At 40.6% G+C, this 16418-nt stretch overlaps 2 protein-coding genes across 4 annotated transcripts in view; both read left to right on the forward strand.

The window, feature by feature from the left end:
- The window catches only part of pparab (peroxisome proliferator-activated receptor alpha b), a 29392-nt gene extending 20014 nt beyond the window's left edge, over nucleotides 1-9378 (forward strand). The window contains exons 5-9 of one of the 3 annotated variants that reach the window (XR_011978958.1): nucleotides 1800-1999; nucleotides 3811-4020; nucleotides 4277-4520; nucleotides 5378-5458; nucleotides 5673-5755. Coding sequence is in view for 2 of the 3 variants with exons in the window: in XM_072672255.1 (XP_072528356.1) it covers nucleotides 1800-1999; nucleotides 3811-4020; nucleotides 4277-4520; nucleotides 5673-5917 (899 nt within the window). In the remaining variant the exon portion in view is untranslated. The other 2 variants (XM_072672256.1, XM_072672255.1) reach the window with 2 other exon arrangements.
- Nucleotides 9379-11539: 2161 nt separating this feature from the next.
- yars2 (tyrosyl-tRNA synthetase 2, mitochondrial) lies at nucleotides 11540-15960 on the forward strand. The gene is made up of 5 exons (XM_072672257.1): nucleotides 11540-12370; nucleotides 12809-12976; nucleotides 13365-13520; nucleotides 14449-14619; nucleotides 15421-15960. The coding sequence occupies exons 1-5, from the start codon at nucleotides 11583-11585 to the stop codon at nucleotides 15578-15580; spliced, it is 1443 nt and encodes a 480-aa protein (XP_072528358.1). The 5' UTR covers nucleotides 11540-11582; the 3' UTR covers nucleotides 15581-15960.
- Nucleotides 15961-16418: the final 458 nt, after the last annotated feature.

Raw genomic sequence — 16418 nt, forward strand, 5'->3', positions numbered from 1 at the left:
TAAAGGCTAATCATTAAAAACACCCTCTAAATCATGCATTACCTTGTTTAACAAATTTGACAAATTTCAAAATGCTATATTGGAAAATAATAAACAAGCCCAACTTAAAATACTTTATTAAAATACATTAAAACACTATTTGTCAAAAGAAATGCATATAAATGTGTTTCTTATTGTGAGAAAGGAGAGTAGAAGAAGATTAAAAGTGATAAGAAATCTGTAAAATGGCATGTTTTTTGACATGCTTCCATCTCTAATTACAGGAATGTCACAACGTTTTGCTTTGTGGTCTCCCTATAACTTAGGACATGCTATTCCCACATTACCCACAAGTCTGGCACAGGTTCACTGGTCACAGGACTGAAACTATACCTCCACTTTCTCATTAGGTCACTCCGTCTGTTCCTTGTGCTTCAGCCAGCAAAGCATGTACCCTTATCTGTTCCTCCACTGAACACACATACATAAACCACTAATCCAAGTGTCCCCAGCATGTATGGTACACATTACTCATAGACCTTTTAAGATGGAATACATTTGTGTTGCTGATTTCTTCATATACTTGCAAAAGAGGCTTGATTTATTTGTCCTAAAAAGCAGTAGTTAAAGTTACAGCACTGGATTCCAGCTTATTAGGTTGATGTGGTAGTGCTTAGGCCAGACTGGCCAAAGCCTCATCCTCTCAGAGCCAGCTTAGCAAATGTGCTTATGCTGAGCTGCGTCTGACACGTCTGCTGATGCTCCTTTTGCAACAACAGCCATGCACACACTCTGCTAAATGGTGCAGCTTGTTAGTTGTAAAGTGTGAATGCTTAATTAATGAATTCCACCTTTACCTCTATGCAGTTACTCAAATCAGAATGGGCTTTTCTTTTGAGCAATTGAGCTAAGGCAAGTGACTGGAATTGCATGTAGTGTAATATGCACTGTGCAAGTAACACTGTTTTTGGCTTGCAATTTGTGTGTGGTGAGCTTTGCGTCAGGCAGTCCGGAGATAATCTGATTAGCTTTTGAGATTTTGCTGTCTAAGTACAGCATTGGATCACTTTTTAGTGATCCAATGTTTAGAGTGTTTGAATGCAGTGCACACTAGTAAAGAACATGCCCAGTGTGCTATCCCAAAGCTTTATCATAAAATAAATAAATGGGTTGCAGCAATTCTGGCTTCTGATGTCAATGTTCACTTAAGCGACACCGGCCGACTGATAGCTTGGAAGAGCCGGTCAATAACCTTTGATTACTGGTAAAGTCATTCTGAAATGCAAGTGGAAATCTTACATCATTCAAATACTGGGTCATTATGTCCTTTTCAGATAATAACATGCAATAGTTTCTCCATCTGGACAGAATCCAGCTTGAAATGCGCGTTGCACAACTCCTTAGGGTCTACTACCAAGACAACAGACGTCCACAGGATGAGCAAATAGCTTGTTCGAACTTGCAATCATTTCCCTCAAGTTTGATTAGCCTCTCTAAAGTGCAGAGGGTGTTCCCAAAGTGAAATTGTGTTTGTTGCCATGTAAATCTGTTTGTCTTTGTCTTCGATCCACTGTAAGAACTACTGAAGTCTGGTCAGATGATTGTTTCATCTGCGTGGAGTCTTAAGCAAGAATACAAATATATCCCCAGTCATTGTAAATAACACATTTCAAGCTAAGCTAAGGTCAGTCTTAGTTCACTCACACTTGGCTCTCCATAAGTTAAAGTCGTGGTCTTCAAATGAGAACGACAGATGCAGATTATTATAGCACACTTAATGAGTACCGAACCTAAGCGAGTATTGTACGTTTTGCATACAGCTATCCGCTTTGGCCGGATGCCCCAGTCCGAGAAGTTGAAGCTGAAGGCTGAGATACTAACCGGTGAGAAAGAGGTGGAGGATCCTCGACTGGCTGACCAAAAGACCCTGGCCAAGCAGATCTACGAGGCGTATCTGAAAAACTTCAGCATGAACAAATCCAAAGCACGGACCATCCTAACGGGCAAGACAAACACACCAGTAAGATTAACCTACATTGTGTATGTGTTCCATGTTTGAAGTGGGATGTAGTCATTTTATATTAAATATTGAAATACTATATATTTCAATATTCCTTTATTAATTCTATTCGAATAAATATGAGTAATAGTAATATTAATCAATGTGTTTTGCCTGTTAAAAAAACTAAGTAGTGATCAGTAAAGTGATGAACACAGTTAGAGGAGCACAGGTTTGGTTGTTGACTTCTCTGTGAACTTCAGCCACTGTAGGGATGTGTTCATTTCCATCAGCGGCTTGCCTGATTTAGTAAATACTACCCATCCTCCAGGAGAAAAAACACTTTCACACATAAAATCACAATGGGTCGTTTATTTATTATTCTATAAACTAATGTTAGTGTGTTTTTAACTTTAAAAAAAGATATTTAGCTTTGCATATTATTTTTTTCAGTCCTTTGCACTGTACTATATGTGATGCTCATAAATCATCCACAAGGAGTGGCTGAATATATGGATAACCCCAAATTCCAGTGGCTTCATTCACAGGGTGTGGATAAAGGCCAGGGAGTGTAGGTCCACTTCACAAAAACCACCCCTACTTGCATCTGCAACACTAGCATGATTGTTGGTTCCATTCGACTGTAGATCTCTGCACTCTCAAGTCCCCGGGACATTACCCAGCTGTTTGGTGTGATCAAGGCTGGGTTAAAGAGACTCTTTCATCCTAGCATGTTCTTACACAGTGAGCTCATTCTCTCTCCAGAAAAGGATGTTAGGGTGTCAAACGTATCTCTCTGCTGTAAGGGAAGTTGGACATTTCCCAATACTTTAATCTCATTCAGATTCTTCAGTTTTGGTGTTCCTTCACAGATGTTACTGCTTTGGTGGTACTTCACAGATGTTTTAAGATGAAGGTACAGCTTATACTGATCTGGCAACTGTGAAGGAAATCCTACTTTACACAGCCTTCACAGACTTTGTAGATAACTGCTGTATAAACAGGTCAATAAAACTAATTAAAAAAAAAACAGTGTTATACTGTTGCATACTGCTGCCGCCTACAGTCTCCCAAGTTTTTTACTTTGTATGAGAAGTTGCCATTTTGGAGACTGCAGCGTTATACAGTTGCATTTACATCCAATGGCTTAGTATGATTGAGCTCATCTGGATTTGTGTTTACAAATGTTAACCTCCAAACGCAGGAAGCAACACTGTTGTAAACAGAATGCTGTTATAACTAGTTGAAATGGCTTCATATAGCCTGGTAGGCTGAATTCTGTGGGAACTTGAATTGTTTTTGCCTCTTTTATGTGAGGCTCGAGAATACAGCTCTAAGGCAGCAATTATCCACATTGTCCTCTACAGTTAAAGCAAGTCGGTAAAGCATTGTGTATTTTCTGTCCAGTGCTTCAAAAAAATGCTGTATGTAAAGTACTAGTTCCGTTAGCCCTTAAAAGTCAATAAATCATAATACAATACTTTTTGCCCCTATACTATATGTAGCATGAATGTGGTATTAGTTTAAAGCAGGGCTGGGCAATGTGATGAGTGTATTATCGATTTTGTCGGTATTTCTAGAACGCTGACCAACTATATGTTTTATGACAGAGAGAAAAATGAATCATGGTTTCCTGGCTTTAGTGCAGCATGTGAAAGAATCGATGAGGGAATCACCTGCACTGTTTGTTAAAGTACTTTTTAATCAGAAAAAAAATTGCCATTGGCTTTCACTAAACTACAAAAATAACATCCATTTATGCTATAGTTGTATTACAACTAGAGATGATTTTGGTTCTCTGTCATTCACTCTTGTTTCTCTTGCTTCTCCAGCCTTTTGTCATTCATGACATGGAGACTCTGCAGCTGGCTGAGCAGACCCTGGTGGCTAAGATGGTCGGCACTGCAGGAGGGCTGCTCAACAAGGATGCGGAAGTTCGGATCTTTCACTGCTGCCAGTGCACATCTGTGGAGACAGTCACAGAGCTAACAGAGTTTGCCAAGTCTGTGCCAGGTTTTTGCAGTCTGGACCTGAATGACCAGGTCAGTCCTAGCAATCATAATAATCTGAGTCACTTGACAAGATTTTGTCACAGGTGTTTCAACAATGAATATGTGCAGTTTCTGCAAGAACCTTCATCAGTACTTCACTACCAGGTGTCAGAAAGCCAAAAAGGTTCTTTACTACAGTACTTACATTAAGGTTTATTTTTATCTTCAATTATAAATCCTAAGCAAAATATCATTGTATTGCTTTGCCTTATTTCATTGCATAAACACAGCTATCCTCCTCCTTTAGGTAACGCTGCTGAAGTATGGTGTGTATGAGGCGCTGTTTGCCATGCTGGCGTCCTGCATGAATAAAGACGGGTTGCTGGTTGCCTATGGCAGCGGCTTTATCACAAGAGAGTTTCTCAAGAGCCTCCGGCGGCCGTTCAGCGAAATGATGGAGCCAAAGTTCCAGTTTGCAATGAAATTCAATGCTTTGGAACTGGACGACAGTGACCTGGCCCTGTTTGTGGCTGCTATCATCTGCTGTGGAGGTAAGTTTGGCAACAGAGAGCCTTCTTCATGAGATACATGCTTTAAAGTTGAATTGCTTAATTACTTGTTGTCACATTTTGTAGTGCCTTTGTGATCTAAAAGACTATTTGGCTCGGTGATTACTCAGAGTTTAAAGATCACTGATGCAGTGTAAAGCTTTGATCTGTGTTGAATTGATGAGCATCAATTATACACTGATTTGATTAAACTTGATATGCCAACAGGACAAGACAGTGCAAAATTCCAGAGCTTGGGGAGACTGTTTTGTGAAATGTTTGGGGAGAAAAAAAACAGCCCACTACAAAAGGTGTGTGGACAGCAGTGAGGGATGCAGTTAATCTAGATCATTTTAAGAAAACATTAAGATGAAAATATGACAATGGTATGAAAATATGACAAAAAAAAGTTTGAGCCAGTGATCACGACCAGAGAGGAACAAACAGAATACTGATACACACTGTTAGCTGCCTGTATTTGGATTTTTAATTTAATATTTTGGAACCAGTGATCATGAGGTATTAGTATTTTGTAGGTCCTCTTTTGGTCTCGATTACCGCCTCACACTGCTCTCTCCTATTTTCAAAATGTTTTCTTAAAATAATCTAAATGAACTCCATCCCATATGTTCTTCACTGTTGTCCACACACATGCTATACTAGATTTTCTCCTGCACACATTTCCCAACACCTTCCCCACCAGCTAATGAGTGATGTGGCATCTTGCATTGTATTGTATACAAATGCTCAGGCTATTCTGATACATGTTTCTTTGCTGTATAACATTCCTTCATTCACATTTGTGTATTTAGGGTTATTTTTAACCTCTTAAACTCTGTGGCTTTTATTCCATCCTAAAGATTCGGTAATTGACTGAAAAACAATGCAAACTGGGTTATTCCTAGTTTACAGGACTGAGGAATTAAAGTCTCAAACCATCGGTGAGTCAGTGAAGTTCGAGAGGTTAAAAATAAGTCTGAATTGTCTCAAAATAATCAAATCAAATTGGGACATTTGCAATTTCCTGATGCACAGGTTTCTTAATAAATTAAACCTCTATGAGGTCCGAGATTTACACCTTTAAATTTGTTTGAAAAAATAAACAGAATGTTAGGTACAGCAGCTTGAGTAACAGCTACCCTTCTTCTCCCTCAGATCGACCGGGTCTGGTGAACGTCCCTCACATTGAAAGAATGCAGGAGAGAATCGTCCATGTGCTGTATCTACACCTGCAGAACAACCACCCAGACCACGCCTTCCTCTTCCCCAAACTGCTGCAGAAACTAGCGGACCTACGTCAGCTGGTCACGGAGCATGCCCAGTTAGTGCAGGAGATCAAGAAGACTGAGGACACGTCACTGCATCCTTTACTACAGGAGATCTATAGAGACATGTACTAAGGGATGCGGCTAACCACTAAGTACTTGGCCCTCCAGAGGGACGTGCTGTGCAAAGAGCAAGCTTGGCCCTTTTCCAGACAATTGAGGGCTGTTTCGGGAACGCACAGGCTCATTTGTTCTTCGGAAAAATAAGGACAAGCTCTCAAGGGCCTCCTGAATGTCTCCCTGATAAAGACACACTGTACCCTATCTGAAGGGTTGCCAATAAACCATTATACCTAGGAGACAGTGGTGTCCAGGACAAGACACAAGTCAGCTGGCTGTACAGAAGGGATGGTTTTCGATAATTTGAACATTCAGGTCTTTGATGGACTTTGTTTCAGGACAGCGCTTACTCAAGCTGGACTACTGTGTCTCTGTGCTTTTTAGGACTTGAGGTTCATGACTCTTTCTAACATGCACATTGACCTGCATGGACTTCGTCATGGGCCAGAGACTGGGCCTCAGACCTCTTCATACAGCAATATGTCTTTTAAAAGGAAATAAGGTTGCATTCGGGTAACACAGACTTTTTGTAGCCTCTGTAATCTGTGCATAGAAAAACACACAGAGCGACATAGTAATGATCCGTGGTGCATCAAGTATAGACTGATCTGCATCAAATGACTTTGAATGCATCAGGAGCAAGAATCAGCTAGATTAACTCCAGAACACCCAAGTGACTTCAGAGCAGACCTTTGGTTAGTACTGCAGTGGACTGTCTCTTAATGAAATGACAGGGATTATAATGTGTTTTCTAAACCGTGCTTCCAATGTATTCCTCACATTTTTATAAGGCGCATCCTCCTTAGCATTTGGGCCTTAAGCCAGACTCAACAGCCAAATGAACATTTTGTAGTCTGGAAGATCTATCACTCAAACTTAGCATTTGTTCCTGACACTGGGGGTTGTACATATCAGATCTCTCAGAGAAAGAGTGCTGAGTTAGGGTCTGTTGTTGTGTCTCTTCTATGGCTGTTATTACATCCAGTTAGTTTGCTCAGGTCCAAACACACAAAAAAAAGTTTGCTTAATGTCTGTCAGTACATCAGTGGCAGCTAGACACTGATCATGCCAATAATCGTGAAGTTAAAACACTCCTTTTTGTAAGCTAGACTTGCTGTCTCACAAGTTCCTACATTTTGCTAAAAAACAAAAACAGAAAAATAAGATGAAAAACATTGATTTGCTTCTGAAAGTGCAGTTTGCTGTCTCACTTATAGCAAAACTTTCTTTAATTCCCAAGATCAGTGAGCCCTGTTTCAGCACAACACTAATTGTCCCAGTTTGACTAGTGAAGACTAGTGAAGTGGACTTGCATCTATGCAAGCACAAGATGCTCTCCCCAAATCTAGTACCTCTCTACCAATGCCTTTACACAAAGCACATGTGATGTAGGTGTGAGGGTGTGACCATGCGGAGGCGAAGAGGCAAGGTCAGGGCATCAGAATGACTCCTTTATTAATATGTATATAGTTTTTTTTCCCCTTTGGGTCATTATTAAATCAGTCATTTTGACTAGTCTCTGAAGTTGCCTGCTTGCCTCTGCTGGGCCACACCCTAACGGGTCTTCTCAGACTGTGCTGTCATTACAACCAAGCTAGCATTTTTGCCCTAAACTAAACTAAAGGTTGAACAAAACCTTACAGAAGGCTGGCTTGGATGCATTTCTTGTTGCTGTTGTTATCTGTGCAGTGTCTTTCCTTCTCTGTTTCTGCCTGTTTTTCATTTTTGGATGATTCACAGTATCCCACAAATGTGCTCACTCTGTACAGCCCAGAAACCCATGAGCGTTAGATTGTGGAAGTTGTAGCAGTTTTGAGGCACAATAATTGCAAATCCAATTTTGCCCTCAGAAATGTGTGGCTTAAAAGGCAACCCAAGGGTTTGAGTGAGTAAAAGTCAAATTGTAAGGGAGACAGGGACATAAAAAAAAACACTGCTGGAGCATTTTGCACCGAGCATAGTACATTTTAATATCAATAACAAATAGTTACTGAAATGATTCGGGTGAAAGTCTAATAATATGATTAGGGGGTCATCTTCTTCTTCAATGTTAGGCTGTCTCAAAAACCACAGTGCCTCTTTGTGCCTGCATTTCGAATTACTAGTCAGGAAAATGTAAGAAAGGTTTAAACACCATAAAAGTAATGCTATACACCAATCAATGCAGTAAAATCAGCTATTTGTGTGAATAGACACTTAAAGGCGGGTTTAAGTTTCATAAGTCTCTGGGTGTTGAAGCCTGGCACAAAGACTCCTGGAGATTTATGGGGTTGGGACGTTAATTGCAGCAACTGTTCAACAGACATTTGTACAGCTGTTTAAAGTTTAAAGTATATGTAATCAGAAGAATATTCATAGGTTATCAGAGTATACTGATGATCTCTCAAAGCTCTGTCAGAAGCTCTATAATTAACATTAAGTGCTAACCACCATTTATTTGAACTGCCTGTGCAGTTGATACCCATAACTGTGTTAAAATCATAATGAATTTATAAAAAAGAATGTCTGGTGACTGGTAGAGATGGCCCACTGCACTATTTTAGTTTAGACAACTTTTCAACTGACAGAATTGTGAGAAAGACATTTTCAGCTGCTAGGTGTGTCAGATGTGTGTATTCATGTCACTTGTAATGCCTCACAGGCTGAGCAGAGCAGAGCAATTATTATGGACCTCTCAGATCATATGGTGGATAAATACAATGGCTCCTGATAATGCTAACCAGGTGCTAGACTGTGGAAAATCTATGTTGATGGTTGTGGGAATTGCAAAGAGTCATTCCATGTCAAATACAGTGAAGAAACTTGGAGACTTAAGACACAGGCAAATGGCACTTTTTCAGTCAGAACAGATGGGAATGCAATTGTAACTTGCTTAATAATTACTCAAGCAAGCCTCAGATTTGGCCCAAACCTAGTTGTAATGGTACACGGATCAACAACCCAGCCCTTGTGATGAAGACAACACAACTAGAACAGTGTTTAGTCCAAATCAAATGTCTCCAAGATTTACTGCAGCTGATTCCTAGCGGTTTGACATGGCATGACCCAAAAGCATTTTTATGGTTTGTTATTTGTTTTATTTTGTCAGTAGTTGCATTGCATAAACTAATAACTCACAAATGCCTCTGAAACTGTAGTATGGAAAATGAAACTGCACTGTTCGTTAACATTTCCACAAAAAAAAAAAAACGGCAGCAAAGCCAAAGCAATGCCGTTGTGTTAATTCCTGCTGTCTGTCTTCTACATGAGTTCTGTTTTAGCATGGACGTCGCCTGTGCATGCTTAAACTTGTTGCATCTGAATATTGGCTTCTGGCAGAGATTACAGTTACATGTAGAGATTCCTTGTAGAACTTCCCTCTACGTCACCAGCGGCCCAGTCATGTGTTCCAGTTTGAGAGATCATCATGAGCACTGTTTTTTTTGGACATTTCACTGACAGAGACATTATGGCCAAAATACAGTGTACAAAACAAATCATGTGATTTTATTGAATTATTGAAACATGGTAAATAACGAAGCTCACACCTTCATAATGGTCTTTCATGCCGGACCTGAAACTGACCGGCCAAAAAAAAGCAGTACAAGTCAGCACAGTGTCACTGTTATGTGAAAACCTTGTATCTCCAAAATGGCACATTTACAGTAGAAGGTTCTTTTCTATTGGCTCTGTTGGTTCATCATAAAAATCTGTAAGGAATAACTGCTAGATTTACACTGAAAAACAGCAAATATGGTGATATAAGGTTTTGGCGTGACAGCAATGATACACAGCGATTACCCACTGCTCATTTTAAAGGGCCCTGAAAGCATATTAACATATAAAAAACAATGTATCTCCAAAATGATACCTTCATACGAGAAGAAGAACATTCCTAGCTTTAATTATGTTAATGAGATGTCGTTCACACAATGTAAGGACGCAGTGATCTGTAGTCTGAATGTTCAAACTACTCTGTACATCTGTACAAAGTCAGGGTGTGTTAGAGAGATGTTCCCTCTTAAAACGCATTGGTACTCCTAATGATTCAGAAATGGTTTGAATATTGTCAAACCCCTGAGATTGCCAGAGGTAGTATGTGCACTACATACGTTTGTTCTTGTTAATAATAGTGTTTAATATTTTTCTACTAAAGCTAAGCTAATATATCAAATGCTGTCAAATAAATTAAATTCATTTTACTTCACTTTCTGGTTCTGCCACAGCATCCAGAAGGTATTGACTCGTTTATCCAGGAATAGCTACAATGCCTTCGCCCCATTACCCCACAGTTTCTCTTTAGATTAAAACTCTGTGTTGCTTTAAAATCATGTCCCAGTTGCAGATCTGAGTTTGTTTGTTTTTTTATATATATATATTAAAGACAGTGATGTAAACAGCAGCCTCTGGCTCAGATTTGCCATTAGTAACAGTAACAGTGCTGGACATAAAATACATATACAGTATATGCAGTAGTCCTGGGTATAAACTCAGTGTGTAACTATATATAGTCCTGAGTATATACTGAATATAAGATATATACAAAAATGTATAATGTACATACTGAGAATAGAATGTGTGTACTGGTATAGAGTATAGAGTCCTGGCTGTGTACTGAGTATAGAGTCCTGAGTATATATACGGTCACATGCTTCTGTGCATGAAGTGTACAAATGCAATTGACATTATTATATTATTATTCAGTAGTATTTATTATAATTATTATTCATATGCTGGATAAATACCTTAGATACGTATTGGCTTTGATTTCAAATTATTAATATATTGTTAATTCTGTGTAAAAGAAGGCTGATTTGTCCAATTTATTTAATAATGGGATTATTTAAGGTATGCAATAGCCTATGAGAGATTGATCATAATTATTCTGGGGGAAATTCCAAGTACCCAGAGAGCAAAACGCAATAAGTACCCCTTGATATACACCGATTTGTGCATTAACGTTATATTTTAATTGTTGCAGGTCGATTATATGTGGAATGCTGAGAGACATGCTGAGAATATGCCATTAACACACACGAGTTGCAAGTCTTGCAGTACACACTGCTGCCCCCTGCTGGACATATGCAGGCGTTACATTAACGCAGTATGTTTCGAAACTGAGGAGAAAAGTTACATTTATCCTGCAGGGAAAATATTATTATATAATTAAAATAATTATAAATATTAACTATTAACTCAATTATGGTGTCAGTAGAGCTAAAGGTAAACACAATAATTTAAAGTTAAATAAAATAATGATAAATAAATATATAAAATTAAAAATAATTGAAGTGAGTTAACCCCCAGTGAGCTACTACGACTGGGAGAAAATGGTGAAAGACTCAGTGTGGGGAAAACAGCACAGCCCGGACTCTACTGTTTCACAGGTTTCCACCGTGGCCATGTTTCACTGCCATGGTCTACCTGAAGATGTCCTCTGTTATAAAGCCTCAGTGTTTAACTCCTAGTCATTCTCTGATAAAGGACACTATGAGGATTATACCCCTCTCTGGACATCGGCCCTGTCCATTAAGACCCCTCCGGTAGCTACACACTGGCTGCAGGCTGCAGTTAAGGGTTTGTGTCTGTCTGGACTGAAACAATGATTAGGTTCACCCAAAAGATCCGAATCCTCCTCAGTCGACTCATCAGCATGCGGCAGCAGTGAGCCCTGTCTCCCTCTTTCACCCCGCCTCCGAACATGGCGGCGTCCTGTGTGTGGAGTTTGCGCCGAGGCTGGCGGGGGAAATGGGGCTGCAATCTCAGGACCGGCCCGCTCCCCGTGTTTCTCCGAGCTCCGCTTCGCTCCTCCGCAGCAGCCCGAGGCTCGCTCCTGTCGGCGCTGCACCGGCGGGGCGTGCTGAAGGAGTGCTTTCCGGAAAACGCGGCTCAACACGAGCTGCCCCGGCTGCTGGAGTCCGCTCCCCAGACCGTATACTGCGGCTTTGACCCCACGGCCGACAGCCTGCACGCGGGCAACCTGCTGGCTCTCATCGGCCTGCTGCACTTCCGCAGCGCCGGACACAATGTGCTGGCGGTGGTCGGCGGAGCAACGGCGCAGATCGGTGACCCGAGCGGTAAACTGAACGAGAGAGAGAGACTCTCCTCCTCCGCTGCCAAGGAGAACAGCCAGAGCATCTCCGACAGCCTGTGGCGGATCTTCACCCACCACGAGCTGCTGTTCTGCGAGCAACCCGCGCGCCTGGGCACCGTGAATGTGCTGAATAACGCGAGCTGGTACCGGGACTGGGGGGTGGTGGACTTCCTCGGCGAGGTGGGGCGCCACTTCCGCATGGGCACCCTGCTGAGCAGACACAGCGTGCAGGCCCGGCTGAAGAGCGCGGAGGGCATGAGCCTCACCGAGTTCAGCTACCAGCTCTTCCAGGCCTACGACTTCTACCACCTGCACCAGGCGCACGGCTGCAGACTCCAGCTGGGGGGCAGCGATCAGCTTGGAAACCTCATGACCGGACACGACTTCATCCACAAGTACACACGATCATCCTGAACCGAATTGGACACACACACACACACACACACTACACAATACACTACTCATTCTGTCTCTCTCTCTCATTGTCTCCCTCAGCATGTCTATTCTTCTTAGATTCATCATGTCTCTGTCTAATTCTGCTTGTTTGTCTTTGTCTCTTAAAATCTCTACTTTTTCCTCTCTCATTCATTCTGTCACTCTCCCATTCTTTTACAGTTTCCTCCCTTTTTACATATCCGTACTTTCTTTTACCTGCTTCCTGGTTTTTTGTTATTATTATTATTATTATTATTATTATTTCTCCCTCCTGATTTCTCACCTACTATCTATCACACCTTTTTGTCTATGGGTGACAAGTCTTCATTTTAAACTGTACCTCTTCATGTCTAGTGTAGGTTTGCTTATCCCTTGTTTTTTTTTTTTCTCCTCTGTAGAAAGACGGGTGAGGAGGTGTATGGACTAACTGTCCCACTGGTTACCAGTTCAGTAGGAGATAAGCTGGGGAAGACTGCAGGCAATGCTGTGTGGCTGAACAGAGATAAAACCTCTCCCTTTGAGTTCTACCAGTACTTCCTCAGGCTGCCTGACAGCACAGTGGAAAGGTGGGTGAGTGAATTCAATCAGCTTTTGCTGAATAAAACTGCAAAGGTGTTTTAAGAATGGCAGAGTTTGTGTAAGGCGGCTTTTCTGTAAAGCTTGTATTGAAGAGCTTATTAATTGTTTTTGACATTGACTTCATCCATGTTCAGGCAGGAAACTGTCATGGTAAGTTTTGTTTGGAGGTGAAATTGTATAGGCTACATTATTTGTTACAGTATTGGAAAAGCTGGAATTCTGCATGTTTGATCTGACTGCTGCTGGAAGAGGCACTTTTTTATTAGTCTTAATGGGAAATTGTATGAATGTAATAATTAAATGAAGTAACTAGATGTTTGTTAGGTAGTTTACAGAGTATGTTTATGGCACTAAGCTACAGGGTTGTCCCCACAGTTACCTTAAGCTGTTCACCTTCCTGCCCCTGGCTGAGGTGGAGAAGGTGATGGAGCAGCAGAGGCAGGACTCAGGCAAGAGAGTGGCCCACAAACGACTGGCCGCTGAGGTCACCAAACTGGTACATGGCAAAGATGGTCTTGAAAGTGCCAAAAGGTGAGAAATCATTAATATCAATACATAAAGTGTATCACAAGTTTATAGGGAGTCTGTCCACTACCTGTTCAGCCCTGTATACTAAACATGTCTGAAAAACACTTAAGTAGAGGTCTTCAAATATTGCATGGACCCTGAATGCAGTTTCCGTTCCTGGACTATGTGATTTTTGGTAAGTGTGACAGTACTTGGCCAATCAATTACATCAGCTGTACCCTTACTTTCCAGTGACAAAATCCAGGACTGGAAACTCAGGTCCTCAAATCTGGACCCAAAATACTTATATATGTTAATAGAGCATACAGTTTTGGTTAGAAAGATGCTGTTACTAGAGTCCTGATTGGGTGGCAAACTGGTCCCCTAATTGTCTGAGACAGCTGTTAAAACATGACAAAAATATGGAAGCATTGTAGTGTTCTGTATTAAGAGAATTAGTCTGAAACACAGGCGTTTACAAATTTCAGCCCTCATGTTGTACACTGTTCTCTCTAGTACCCTCTAGTGTTTGATCAAGTTGTTGATTTCACCTTAAGAAACTCTCCCTAACAAGAGCTCTCCCTAGTTGTAAAATCTCTGTATACGTAGTACTGTGCAGATGTCTGCACCTACGCGTCTTTATCATGTCGTATTTTCAGTCAGAATGGCCGTATGTTGGCCAGAGTTTCATGTTACTGATATTTCTAAAAGAAACTACGTTTTTCAAACTTGGGAGTTAAAGGTGGTTAAAATCCACTGTGTGAAGACGACTCAACACTGTGGGGCTGAAAGAATGTGGGGCTCTTACTGAGAAAAGCAAACAGGCAAAAAGAAGTGCTTCTGCTAATTAAATGTGACAAATGAAGGATGATTGAATAGACAGTGGAATGGAGATTTTGTGTTGTGTATTGTAACATGAGCTCTCTGTGTTTGCATGCGTGCCTCTGTCCAGGTGCACTAATGCTCTGTATCACAGTAGCATTGAAGCTCTAGAGCAGATGGATGACGTGGAGCTGCAGGAGTTGTTCAGAGAAGCTCCGTTTCAGGAGTTATTTCTGGAGCCGGGCACCACAGTGCTGGACGCCTGTCGGCGGGCCCAGGCCATCCCTGAAGGACCTAAAGGGTATCATTTAATCACTGATTCATTCACTGTATTTGTGCTACCATTACTGTAAAAGGTGCAAAAATCGAAAAAAAAAAAAATCTACAAGTGTACAATCGGAAAAACTTACTGACATTTAGCCTAGAAGATCCTAGAAGAGTCCTGTTTAGTCTAATTCGCATTCACTGCATAAACTGTTACTGCCACATAACTCCTAGTGAACTATATAAATGGAAGTAATTTCCAAAGATATATAATTATATTGAAGTCCATTTTATTGTTCTTATAATTGGAATCATTGTCAGTATAATAATTAAGTATAAATGTAAGTATAAATAATTAGTTATTTGTTTTTCTACAAGAATTTACAAAGTTATGTTAATTTAAATGTGAAAACAGATTTATACAAATTAGTCAATTAAATGAAATATATAATGTAAAAATGGTGACTGCATAAATATTCATCCCTTAAAGTGAATGAGCTGAAGAGGTCCAGGCTGTTTGTGCTAGTATTCTCACATGAGTGCGGTGAATGTGGTTAATGTATATATAAGTAAGGACACATGTCTGGAAGGTCACCCGTCACTTGTTAGTCAGTATTCCTGATTCCAAACACCATGAAGACAAAATAACACTCCACACAATTTAGAGAAAAGCCATTCATACTCTTTTGAAGAATCTGACCAAACTGGCTGTAGGTCAAAATCTTAAAGGTAAAAGAAGTTAGAGGTGGCAACTTCAAACGGGTTTGCTTCAGTGACGAGAAAATGCGTGGCCTGTATGTGAGCGTTTCTGTACCTAATGATTTTTCCTGTGTTTTAGGTATCAGATGATAACTGATGGTGGTGTGCGGTTTAACCACCAGAGGGCATCCAACCCTGAGCAGGTTCTGATTCCTGGACAGCATATTCTTTCTAATGGACTCAGTTTGATCAGAGTGGGCAAGAAGAACTTTTACATCCTGAAGTGGCTCAGCATGTGATTCCCCACAGATGTGAATGTATCTATTTTTCCACCAAACTATGGACAAAAGAGGAGTGTATGCACCTGAGGGTGTGCTGGACATTGACTAACACTCCGTGCAAACACCATACACAAATGAGGCTGTGTGGAACCACAAGGACTTTGGGGTGTCAGGCCGCTGGCAGGGGAACAGAAGAAGCTACACCAAGCCCTGAGTAGATAAAGAGGAACGGACAGGCAGACGATGAAAAAGAAAGCAGGAGGAGAATGTGCACGTGTGTGTCTTTGCACATTTATGTCTTTGTCTCAGGAATGATCTTTATCAGGAAATGGTTTAACCAACAAGTGTAATGCTGAATCACACCACCAGATGTCAGTAAAGGCCTTTTTTATTTTCTATACAGTTTTCTTTAGTTTTCTCTTCTTTTGTGTTTTTATGTTTGCATTCAGACTCTTTACTCTGTACATTGTCTTTAAGACTGACCAATTATCTATGAACTGTATTGGAACTCACTTTAAAAAAACAATTAATCCGTTATAATTAGTTTTCTGCTTTCTGATGCAATTCTGTTTAGGTTACTTTCATATCCCTACAGCTCAATTTGCTTATAGCCAATTACATAGGAAAAGTCCAATAATAATAAGCTCAAATTATGTAATGGAAAGATGGCTCAGTCATTCCACTTAAGTAATATTTTACCATTTACCATAAAACGGTGTTGTCCAGTTTCATTTTTACACCACTTGGATATTTCAATACCGAAACTGTGGTTGGTGATCAGTACAACACTCTTTAGAGCAAATTTGGAGCAAGATCATTCTCATTGTAAGCATGGTTGTAATTTACAGCCTGCCAG

The sequence above is a fragment of the Salminus brasiliensis genome, chromosome 2, assembly GCF_030463535.1.
Source record: "Salminus brasiliensis chromosome 2, fSalBra1.hap2, whole genome shotgun sequence".
Lineage (NCBI taxonomy): Eukaryota > Metazoa > Chordata > Actinopteri > Characiformes > Bryconidae > Salminus > Salminus brasiliensis.

Coding starts and splice junctions, on each gene's coding strand:
- yars2 (XM_072672257.1), top strand. CDS start 11,583: ATGGCGGCGTCCTGTGTGTGGAGTTTGCGCCGAGGCTGGCGGGGGAAA. Junction 12,977..13,364: donor CCTGACAGCACAGTGGAAAG/GTGGGTGAGTGA, acceptor TTGTCCCCACAG/TTACCTTAAGCTGTTCACCT. Junction 14,620..15,420: donor ATCCCTGAAGGACCTAAAGG/GTATCATTTAAT, acceptor CCTGTGTTTTAG/GTATCAGATGATAACTGATG.